At 55.1% G+C, this 12,002-nt stretch overlaps 1 protein-coding gene across 1 annotated transcript in view; it reads left to right on the top strand.

Moving 5' to 3' along the window:
• dip2ba (disco-interacting protein 2 homolog Ba) overlaps positions 1-12,002 on the top strand; it is a 56,337-nt gene that overhangs the window by 19,135 nt on the left and 25,200 nt on the right. The window contains exons 2-13 of the mRNA XM_084436212.1: positions 654-719; positions 5,031-5,228; positions 5,740-5,862; positions 6,343-6,666; positions 7,090-7,233; positions 8,412-8,531; positions 8,727-8,924; positions 9,057-9,148; positions 9,240-9,350; positions 9,634-9,757; positions 10,304-10,413; positions 10,631-10,733. Coding sequence (XP_084292338.1) covers positions 654-719; positions 5,031-5,228; positions 5,740-5,862; positions 6,343-6,666; positions 7,090-7,233; positions 8,412-8,531; positions 8,727-8,924; positions 9,057-9,148; positions 9,240-9,350; positions 9,634-9,757; positions 10,304-10,413; positions 10,631-10,733 — 1,713 coding nt within the window. The remainder of the gene's footprint in view (positions 1-653; positions 720-5,030; positions 5,229-5,739; positions 5,863-6,342; positions 6,667-7,089; positions 7,234-8,411; positions 8,532-8,726; positions 8,925-9,056; positions 9,149-9,239; positions 9,351-9,633; positions 9,758-10,303; positions 10,414-10,630; positions 10,734-12,002) is intronic.

Here is a 12,002-nt window from a genome sequence, read left to right as displayed (position 1 = left end):
GAAACTTGTGAATCGGAATCGAATCGGTTCTTGAAATTGGACTTGATACCCATCCCTGGTTTCCCTCAGTCCGAGGTGTGTTTGTTTCGTCATGTTTGCTCAGCGGGGCTTAATGGAGGAGTCAACAGAGGCTTAATGGAGGAGTCAACAGAGGCTTAATGGAGGAGTCAACAGAGGCTTAATGGTGGAGTCAACAGAGGCCTTATCTCCGCTGGTCACTCAGACTCTGAGAGCTGCTAAAAACATGACGGATCAGTCCCTTTTAATGACGTTTTCGTTGAATTCACAAGTGGAGTGGTGTGGGTGTGTGGATGTGGGTGGGTGTGTGTGTGGGCGTGTGTGGGTGTTTGTGGGTGGGGGTGGATGTGGGTGGGTGTGGGTGTGCGCGCTCATAGGGTGTGTGAAAGAGTATAGGCCGTTTTCTTTGTCTGTGGTGTGAGTATAGTATATAGGCTGTGTATTATTAGTTTGTGTGTGTGTGAGCTCGCGTGCGTGTGTGTGTGTGAGCTCGCGTGTGTGTGTGTGTGTGTGTGTGTGTGTGAGCTCGCGTGTGTGTGTGTTTGAGCTCGCGCGCGTGTGTGTGTGTGTGCGCGCGTGTGCGCGTGTGTGTGTGCTGTTGACTAACAGGGTCGTGTGTGTGTCTTCTCTCCTAGGTGACATCACACAGAAGGGCCATGAGAAGAAACGAGCCAAGCTGCTGGCCCATTACACCCCTCCCAGTAAGATCCTCCTCTCCTCCTCTCCTTCTCCTCCTCTCCTCCTCATCCTCCTCATCCTCCTCCTCCTCCTCATCCTCCCCCTCTCTCTCAGCTGCTGGCCCAGTACACCCCCCCCAGTAAGAACCTCCTCCTCTCCTCCTCCTCCTCCTCCTCCTCCTCCTCCTCCTCATCCTCCCCCTCTCTCTCAGCTGCTGGCCCAGTACACCCCTCCCAGTAAGATGCTCCTCCTCTCCTTCTCCTCCTCCTTCTCCCCCTCCTTCTCCTCCTCATCCTCCCCCTCTCTCTCAGCTGCTGGCCCAGTACACCCCTCCCAGTAAGATCCTCCTCCTCTCCTTCTCCTCCTCCTTCTCCCCCTCCTTCTCCTCCTCATCCTCCCCCTCTCTCTCAGCTGCTGGCCCAGTACACCCCTCCCAGTAAGATCCTCCTCTCCTCCTCTCCCTCTCCTCCTCCTCCTCCTCCTCCTCCTCATCCTCATCCTCCCCCTCTCTCTCAGCTGCTGGCCCAGTACACCCCTCCCAGTAAGATCCTCCTCCTCTCCTCCTCCTCCTCTCCTTCTCCTCCTCCTCCTCCTCCTCATCCTCCCCCTCTCTCTCAGCTGCTGGCCCAGTACACCCCTCCCAGTAAGATCCTCCTCTCCTCCTCTCCCTCTCCTCCTCCTCCTCCTCCTCCTCCTCATCCTCATCCTCCCCCTCTCTCTCAGCTGCTGGCCCAGTACACCCCTCCCAGTAAGATCCTCCTCCTCTCCTCCTCTCCCTCTCCTCCTCCTCCTCCTCCTCATCCTCATCCTCCTCCTCCTCCTCATCCTCCCCTCTCTCTCAGCTGCTGGCCCAGTACACCCCTCCCAGTAAGATCCTCCTCCTCTCCTCCTCCTCCTCTCCTTCTCCTCCTCCTCCTCCTCCTCATCCTCCCCCTCTCTCTCAGCTGCTGGCCCAGTACACCCCTCCCAGTAAGATCCTCTCCTCCTCCTCTCCTCCTCCTCCTCCTTCTCCTTCTCCTCCTCATCCTCCCCCTCTCTCTCAGCTGCTGGCCCTGTACACCCCCAGTAAGATCATCCTCTCCTCCTCCTTCTCCTCCTCCTTCTCCTCCTCCTCATCCTCCCCTCTCTCTCAGCTGCTGGCCCAGTACACCCCCAGTAAGATCCTCCTCCTCCTCATCCTCCTCCTCTCCTTCTCCTCTCCTCCTCCTCATCCTCCTCCTCCCCCCCCTCCCCCTCTCCCCCCCTCCCCCTCTCTCTCAGCTGCTGGCCCTGTACACCCCCAGTAAGATCCTCCTCCTGATCCTCCTCCTCCTCTCCTCCTCCTTCTCCTCCTCATCCTCATCATCCCCCTCTCTCTCAGCTGCTGGCCCTGTACACCCCCAGTAAGATCCTCCTCCTGATCCTCCTCCTCCTCTCCTCCTCCTTCTCCTCCTCATCCTCATCATCCCCCTCTCTCTCAGCTGCTGGCCCTGTACACCCCCCCCAGTAAGATCCTCCTCCTCCCCCTCCCCCCCTCTCTCAGCTGCTGGCCCTGTACACCCCCAGTAAGATCCTCCTCCTCTCCTCCTCCTCCTCCTCTCCTCCTCCTCATCCTCCTCCCCCTCTTTCTCAGCTTGTCCTTATCTTCCCCTCTCCATCCTCCTCCTCCTTCTTCCCTATCTCAACGTGTCCTCTTCTTACCCTCTCTATCCTCTCCTCCTCCTCCTCCTCCTCCTCCTCTCATTCTTCTGCTCTCTCCCTCCCTCTCTTTTCTGTTCTCTCTCAGCTTGTCCTCCTCTGACATCGTTCCCTTGATTTTCATCCTCAGTTTCAACTCTTTCTCTCTCCCTCTCTCTCTCTCCCTCCCTCCCTCTCCCTCTCTCTCTTCCTCCCTCTCCCTCTCCCTCTCTCTCTCCTCCCTCCTCTCTCTCTCTCCCTCCCTCCTCTCCCTCTCTCCCTCCCTCCCTCTCTCTCTCCCTCTCTTCTCTGTTCTCTCTCAGCTTGTCCTCCTCTGACATCGTTCTCAGATTCACCTCTCCTCTTTCCTCTGTCCTCTCTCTCTCCCTCTCCTCTCCTCTGCAGTCTGCACCCCCCCCCCCCCCCACCCTCTTGTCCTCCCATCGTTTCTCTCCATTCTCTCCTTCCTCATCTCTTCTTCCTCTTCTGGCCTTTTCTGTCGTTGTTGTTGTTGTTGTTAGACCTGTCACTTCTCTCGTCTGGTCTGTTGCCGTAGCAGCGCAGCGTCAGACCTGCTCTCTCTCTCCCCCTCTCTCTCTCTCCCTCTCTCGCTCTCTCCTCCCTCCTCTCCCTCTTCCCTCCTCTCCGCACCCTTGACCCAAAATGGATCACGGAGACAAACTGGAATAGCTTGGCGCATTGTGCTGACTTTTATAGAAAACGGCCTGAGCAATAAATAGCTTTTCCAGGGCAGCTGCTGAGCTCTGCCCGTCCAGATGTTTGGCGTTCTGCCGCACTCTAGTGGCCGACAGTGGAACTGCGGCCATGTCTTGCGTCAAATCTGAATATTGGGTCTGTGTTGGTGTGCAGCCAAGTCCTGTCTCCCTCAGAAACCCTCCTTTTAAGGAGATTGGTTCCTTTTTCACCTCAACCCCCATCCGTCCTATGTCCTGTGTGTTTGAGACAGCGAAGGGGAGAGCAGAGTAACAATGTTTTTATTGATCATTTCTCATTCTGTAAAGCACTGTTTTGTGTTTGTGAAGCATTTGTTTGTATGAACTTGTGCTACATAAATAATTGAGTTTGACTTTGAGGGAGAGAGACGAGATGGAGAGAAGGGAACAGAGACCGCCGGGCCTGGGATCTGAACCCACAACCCTCGTCACCGGACCGGACAGCGTGTGTGTGTGAGATCTGATAGGGTGACGAGAGACGGGGGGAGAGAGAGACAGGGGGACAGGAGAGAGAGAGAGAGAGAGAGAGAGAGGGAGGGAGAGAGAGAGAGGGGGACAGGAGAGGGAGAGAGAGAGAGAGACACACAGGGGGACAGGAGAGGGAGAGAGAGAGAGAGAGACACACAGGGGGACAGGAGAGGGAGAGAGAGAGGGAGAGAGAAAAGAGAGAGATAGAAAGAGAGAGAAAGAGAGAGAGAGAGAAAGAGAGGGAGATAGTCTCTCTACCAGTAAGCCACTAAGCACAGCGGAGGGGAATCAGTCCCGTTCCTCTCCCACCGCTAACCCATGGCTTACGGCCACCTGACCTCGCCCGCTCCCATTGGCTGAGGGGTTTACCTCAGCGACCTCAGACCGCTCTGTGGCGTCGTCCTCCGACCAATCGGATTGGATTCAGCATGAGTCTGTGAAGGGGAGAAGTCCCCTGTAGAAGTCTCTCTTGTATCACATGACATGTTGTAGCTACTCTGTTTTGCCGTCGTCAGTGTAAACAAAACCAACTGTGGCTTTAAAATCCCATGAATCACGCTGACTAATCGCAGGGGTTTAGAGATCACTTTGAAGCGTGATTAGTTCGGTGCTTTCTCAAGTGTGGCGCGATGACACGACGTCGGGTCACCTCTTTGTCACAGGAAATGATGTCAGAGCGCTCTGGTTAACCAGCAGTCCCTCTGGGATGATGCGCTGGCTTTGTTATGAAGACCAGAGGATTGAGGAACTATGGAGCCAGGCTAACGACTAGATTCATGACCTTTGATACCCTCGCCCTGCCCCCCACCCCCCACCGCTTCTCAACACACTGTCTGCCCCCCCGCCCCACCCCCCACCCCTTCTCAACACACTGTCTGCCCCACCCCCCACCCCTTCTCAACACACTGTCTGCCCCACCCCCCACCCCCACCCCTTCTCAACACACTGTCTGCCCCACCCCCCGCCCCCCACCCCTTCTCAACACACTGTCTGCCCCACCCCCCACCCCCACCCCTTCTCAACACACTGTCTGCCCCACCCCCCACCCCCACCCCTTCTCAACACACTGTCTGCCCCACCACCCCCCACCCCTTCTCAACACACTGTCTGCCCCACCCTCCACCCCCCACCCCTTCTCAACACACTGTGTGCCTGTCTACTCCCTCACTGGTGTCTGTTGGCAGAGCTGTGGCTTAGAGTCAGGGTTAGGATTAGGGTTGCAACTTTCAAGGAATATCATTAGCCGATAACTGTTAACCTTAACGAACGATAGTGGATTAATAGATAAGAACGTCCCGCGCTAGACTGCGCTTTGCTCGCTTCATTTTTGCGTCGTCTTCCGCTGTGGCGTTGAAATTTCCCTGCATCCCAATTAGTCTTCACTACATGGGGCGCCCTCATGTGCAGTCAGACCCTAAATCAGGATTACATTTCACGTTTTTGACACGGTGTGTGTGTGTGTGTCCTCCTGTCCAGGTGTGGCGCTGTCCCTGCCGGATGTGCAGCTGTCCCCCGGCCACAGCGCCGACGCAAGCCCCTCCCCCGAGGCCCCTAGCCCCTCCCCTGACGCCCCTAGCCCCTCCCCCGACGCCCCTGGCCCCTCCTCCTCCTCCGCCGGCCGACACCACCGCTCACACCGTAACGGGGGCGCCAGGGACGACCGCTACCGATCAGGTGAGACACACACACACACACACACAAACACATATACACACATACACACGCACACACATATACATACACACACATAAACACACACACACACACACATACATACACACACACACATACTTGCATACGCACATACACACACACACACATGCACACACACATACACACGCACACACATATACATACACACACATAAACACACACACACACACATACATACACACACACACATACTTGCATACGCACATACACACACACACACACACACACATGAACACACATGAACATACAAGCACACACATGAATCACGACAGTACACACACACACACACACACACACACACACACAGTATAACTGTCTCCCTCTCCCTCTCTCTCTCCCTCTCTCTCTCCCTCTCTCTCTCTCTCTCCCTCTCTCTCTCCCTCTCTCTCTCCCTCTCTCTCTCTCTCTCTCTCTCTCTCTCTCCCTCCTCCTCTCTCTCCTCTCTCTCTCTCTCTCTCTCTCTCTCTCTCAGACATCCACACGGAGGCGGTCCAGGCGGCGCTGGCCAAGCACAAGGAGGAGAAGATGGCGCCCATGCCCACCAAGAGGCGCTCCGCCTTCGTCCAGTCCCCCGTGGAGAACTGCACCCCTCCAGGTGAGACCCCCGCCCCCCTGAGCCCCTGGTCCCTGGCCCCGCCCCCTGTGAACCCCTGGCCCCGCCCCTCCTGAGCCCCTGGTCCCTGGCCCCGCCCCTCGTGAGCCCCTGGCCCCGCCCCTCCTGAGCCCCTGGTCCCTGGCCCCGCCCCTCCTGAGCCCTTGGCCCCGCCCCTCGTGAGCCCCTGGTACCGGGCCCCGGACCCTCTAGAACCATCCCTGGATAAAGTTCTGTAGTGTTGTGAGCTCTGTGGTGTCATGTGCTCATGTGTTTTTCATTTCCTCCTTCATTTAATCTCTTTTGAGACCTGAGACTCATTTACAAAAGTGATCTCTCTCCCTCTCTCTTTCTCTCTCTCTCCCTCCCTCTCTCTCCCTCCCCCTCCCCCCCTCCCTCTCTCCCTCTCTCTCCTTCTCTCTCCCTCTCTCTCTCTCTCTCCCCCTCTCTCCCTCTCTCTCTCTCTCTCTCTCTCTCTCTCAGACACGTCGTCAGCGTCGGAGGATGAGGGGTCTCTACGCAGACAGGCAGCGCTGAGCGCAGCGTTGGCCCAGAGCCTCCAGAGCCCCGACTACTGGATCAACCGCTCAGTCCAGAGCTCCTCCACCTCCTCCTCCGCCTCCTCCACCCTCTCCCACGGGGAGCCCAAGACCCAGACCCAGAACCAGGCCCAGACCCAGAACCAGACCCAGACCCAGACCCAGACCCAGAACCAGGCCCAGAACCAGACCCAGAACCAGACCCAGACGCTGCCACAGCCTCAGCCCACCTCCGCCCTGGCCGACATACTGGCCAGCACACGCATAGGTGAGACACACACACACACACACACACACTGTGACACACTTATTACAGTTCGTCAGTTCTCACTCTCAAACGTAGATGAGCTTAACTCCTCCCCCTCACACACACACACACACACACACACACACACACACACACACACACACACACTGTGAGGCACTTGATTATGTCAGTTCTCACTCTCAAACGTAGATGAGCTTAACTGCCCCCCCCCCCCCCCCCCCACACACACACACACACACACACACCCAGTACACTTAAACACGCCGCCCAAATAAACACACTGTGTTCTACAGCGTTACATCTCTACAGTCATAGTAGTCCATGTTTGAGGCTTGTTTGTACTTCAGTGAAATGCCCGGTCTGAGAGCTAGTCTGGTCAGTTAGTGTAACCCCCCTTGCCCCCCCCCCCCCCCCCCCCCTCAGAGAACAGCGTGCCCCCAGACGTGACGTCGTCCACCCCCCAGGAGAGGGGCTCCCGGGTGGACCTGCCCCCCAACCCCAACGCTGCTGTGAGGGGCATGAGCCGGGGTCAGAGCCGCTGCAGCATGCTGGACACCACAGCCGACGGTACTGAGCGCCTCTGGAGGACGACTACACACACACACACACACACACACTCTCTCACACACACACACACACACACACACACACACACACACACACTCTCTCACACACACACACACACACACACACACACTCACACACACACACACACACACACACACTCTCTCACACACACACACACACACACACACACACACACACACACACACACACACACACTCTCTCTCTCACACAAACACACACACACACACACGTACATGCACACACACACACACATTCCCAGTTTACTCATGCAAGTAAACATGCACACACACACACATTCCCAGTTTACTCACGCATGTAAACGCACACACACACACACAGATATACACACTCTGCATCCACTCACACACACGCCCCAGTGATGGCGTGGTCCCTAACCAACGCTGCTTCAACCCCCGTTCCTGCTGTCGATTATCTAACGCTACACGGCTGCTGCCCCCGTCACGGCAACCATTACCACGGCAACACGTTGTTTGTGACGTTGTTGTTTTTGTTGACGTTTTGCTGTGATTCCATGAAGCTGATTGGCCCGTGGAGTGATGAGCTCATTGTAACTGTGTCTCACCCTCGATCCTCATCCCAGGCTTGTGTTTGAGAAGGATGCTAATGGATGTTTGTTCTCTCTCCGGGTGTGAATATCCACCGTGTCTTGACTATCATTAAAAAAAACAAAGGAAAGAGAAAAGGTAAATAATCACAACGAGGGAGGGGGCGGGGCGACTCCGGAGAGGGACCAATCAGCTTGCTTGCTTTTCCCGCCGTTGTGTGTGTTCTCTGTGTTGGTCCGTCTCAGCCTAACCGAGAGATGTGAGTGCGCTCTCCTGGATGACGTCACGTCTAATACGCCTTTTACCTCTGTGTGTGGAGCCTGGGTGTGTGTGTGTGTGCGTCTGTGTGTAGTTCATGTTTGGTGATGTGTAGGAGTATGTACAGTGTTTGTGTGAGCGTGCGTCTGTGTGTACTTGTGTGTAGTTCATGTTTGGTGATGTGTAGGAGTATGTGGAAGGTGTGTGTAGGTGTGTGTGTGTGTAAGTGTGTGTTTGTAAGTGTGTGTGTGTGTGTGTGTGTGTGTGTGTGTGTGTGTGTGTGTGTGTGTGTGTGTGTGTGTGTAACGGTGCTGCTCTGTGCTGTGTGTTCAGGTGTTCCGGTGAACAGCAGGGTGTCCACTAAGATCCAGCAGCTGCTCAACACCCTGAAACGACCCAAGAGACCCCCCCTCAGAGAGTTCTTCCTGGACGACTCTGAGGAGATAGTAGAGGGTGAGACACACACACACGCACACACACACACACACACACACACACACACACACACACACACACACACACAGTGGGCAGACAATACAAGTTATCCATAATCAACAGACATGCTTTTACCCTGGACTGTAGCTCTTGACATGTTCTCCGTACTCCATGTTGTTTAACTACCCCCCCCCTTGGTCTTCTGCCCCCCAGTGCCCCAGCCAGACCCCAACACCCCCCGTCCGGAGGGCCGCCAGATCATCCCAGTGAAGGGGGAGCCCCTGGGCGTGGTCAGCAACTGGCCCCCGGCCCTCCAGGCCGCCCTGGCCCGCTGGGGGGCCACGCAGGCCAAGAGCCCCGCCCTCACCACCCTGGACGTCACCGGGAAGCCCCTCTACACGCTCACCTACGGTGAGTCACCTGCTCCTGGTCACCTGACCTCCCTCCGCGCCGTGGTCCAATCACGTGCGGGAGCTGCCGGGTGGTCGGCGTTCGGAGCCCGGGGAGGGTTTAACCTTTAACCTTTAACCTGTGTCCCTGCAGGTAAACTGTGGAGCCGCAGTCTGAAGCTGGCCTACACGCTGCTCAACAAACTGGGTACCAAGAGCGACCCGGTGTTGCGGCCCGGAGACCGGGTAAGACTCGGCCGCATGGGGGTCACCGGAGAACGCACGGAGCCGGGAGAGGGTCGCATAACCAGATGTGTGTGTGTGCGCCCCCCCCTAGGTGGCGCTGGTGTACCCCAACAGTGACCCCGGGATGTTCTGGGTGGCGTTCTATGGCTGTCTGCTGGCGGAGGTCATCCCCGTGCCCATCGAGGTGCCGCTGTCACGACAGGTGAGGCGTGACGCCACCACCGCCGTCATCGGTTTGTGTGTGTGTAAGCGTGTGTGTGTGTAAGTGTGTGTGTGGGTGACTGTGTGTGTGTTTACCTGGTGTGTGGTTCATAAAGCTGTTGTATAGCCACCGACAAAGTAGCTTCACATACATGTATTTATATGTATAGGTGTGTGTGTGTGTGTGTGTTTGTGTTTGTGTGTGTGTGTGTTGATTGTTGTGGTCTCGGTTTGTACGGTGTGTTCCCGCTCTCTGACCCCTGACCCCCTGGCTCCTCCCCCAGGACGCCGGCAGCCAGCAGATCGGCTTCCTATTGGGCAGCTGCGGGGTGGGCCTGGCCCTGACCAGCGAGCTGTGTCTGAAAGGCCTGCCCAAGACCCCCAACGGAGAGATCGTCCAGTTCAAAGGTCAGACGTCACTGCTTTCTCTCTCTCTCTCTCACTGGGATCTGTTAGCTAGGCTCGTCATGTCATATCCTGTTAGCTAGGCTCGTCATGTCATATCCTGTTAGCTAGGCTCGTCATGTCATATCCTGTTAGCTAGGCTCGTCATGTCATATCCTGTTAGCTAGGCTCGTCATGTCATATCCTGTCAGCTAGGCTCGTCATGTCATATCCTGTCAGCTAGGCTCGTCATGTCATATCCTGTTAGCTAGGCTCGTCATGTCATATCCGTTGTCCACATATGTAAAAGAGACCTTTGTCTCAAGAGGACTTCCCTGGTAATATAAAGGTTTAAAAAATAAACAAATATTTAAAAAAATATATATATATATATATATACTGTAATAATAATGTTGTAGTAGAAATGTGGGCTGTATATATACACGGTCCTGGACATAAGGGTAGCCAGATGTAGCCTAGTCTTAGTTCCAGATCATGTTTGATCTGTGTCCAGGTCACTAGCCTGTAGTCTGAAGAGGGTGTTCTGGTCTGGTTCTGGTTCTGGTCCAGGTTGGCCCAGGATGAAGTGGGTGGTGACCGACACCAAGTACCTGACCAAGCCCTCCAAAGACTGGCAGCCCCACATCCCCACCGCCAACACCGACACGGCCTACATAGAGGTGAGACCCGCTGGGGGGTGTGTGTGTGTGGGGGTGTGTGTGTGTGTTGGAGGCTCTGTATGAGAGTGTGTGTGTGTGTGTGAGATATAGACATCTGTGCATTAATGTCACATGTTTGTACTCATAATTGTGTGTGTGTGTGTGTGTGTGTGTGTGTGTGTGTGTGTGTGTGCGTGTGTGCGCGCGTGCGCGTGTGCGTGTGTGTGTGTGTCCTCAGTACAAAGCCTGTAAGGACGGCACAGTGATGGGAGTCGCCGTGTCCAAGATCGCTCTGCTGACCCACTGTCAGGCTCTGACCCAGGCCTGCAACTACTGTGAAGGTACTTCACTAGGAACGCTCAACTCTATCACTACTGAACACACTCTGGCTGTAGCTCAGGAGGTAGGGGGGGTGGTCTAACGATCGTAGGGTCGGCGGTTCGAATCCCGGCTCCTCCTGACATGTCCATGTGTCCTAGGGCAAAGACACTGAAGCCCAAATTGCTCCCAGTGAGCAGGCTAGCACCTTGCATGGCAGCTGCCGCCATTGGTGTGTGAATGGGTGAATGAGAGGCCTGCATTGTAAGCGCTATATAAGTGCAGTCCATTTACCATTACTCTTCTATCACTGCTGAACTCACCTCCATCTATACTCAACATGACAACGGAAATCAAAAGAACATGGACCTTGAAGAAGATCAGAGCCCAGACTTCCACGATAGACCGTTCTATATGAGCACATTGTACTCACAAAAAATCAAAAAATAAAAAGATTGTGTAGCCTAGCTATGTTAATTGCAGTTATTGTAAGTCGCTTTGGATAAAAGCGTGTGCTAAATGACTGTAATGTAACCTAGCTCCATACTGGACAGGTTCTGTGTCTTTGGACTTAAAACGTGGTGTCCGGTGAAGAGCAGCAGCCAGGGAGAAATGGAAGCCATTAAATAAATAAAATCAACACTTTAGTTTCGTTTGAACACGGTTTTGACTCTGTTACCAAAGCACACGGTGTCCAGGCAGGTTGAATAATTCAACGCACTCCTCTCACTCTCACAGAAGTCCTTTCACTCTGTGTCTGGATGACTTATTCATCACGTCTACCTGTCCAGCCCAAACCAGCACTCTCATCCTGGGTTATCTAGGGCTGCTCTACCTGCTCTACCTGCTCTGAGAACATCTGATCACACGGGGGGGGAGGGAGGAAGGGAGGGAGGGAGGGAGAGGGAGAGGGAGGGGGGGAGGGAGGGGGAGAGGGGGAGAGAGAGAGACAGAGAGAGATGGAGACGGAGAGAGACAGAGATAGAGAGAGAGAGAGAGAGACAGAGAGAGGAGAGGGAGAGGGAGAGGGCATTAGTATTCCAGGAAGACGTTTATAGAGAGACCAGTCTCAGGTCAGGGCCTGGAGGGAACACAGTGTTCTGCTGGTAGAACCTAGATTACATGAAGTCAGCTGTGTGAACAGAGGTCAGGGTGTGAATGAAATGATGCTCTAAACTCTCTAACCTGTGTGTGTGTGTATGTGTGTGTGCGCGTGTGTGTGTCTGTCTGTCTCTGTGTGTGTGTGTGTGTGTGTACGTCCGTGTGTGTGTGTGTCTGTCTCTGTGTGTGTC

This window comes from Borostomias antarcticus, assembly GCF_949987555.1.
Source record: "Borostomias antarcticus genome assembly, chromosome: 3".
NCBI lineage: Eukaryota > Metazoa > Chordata > Actinopteri > Stomiiformes > Stomiidae > Borostomias > Borostomias antarcticus.
The sequence above is the reverse complement of the archived record's forward strand: the minus strand, read 5'-3'. Positions and strand labels throughout refer to the sequence as shown.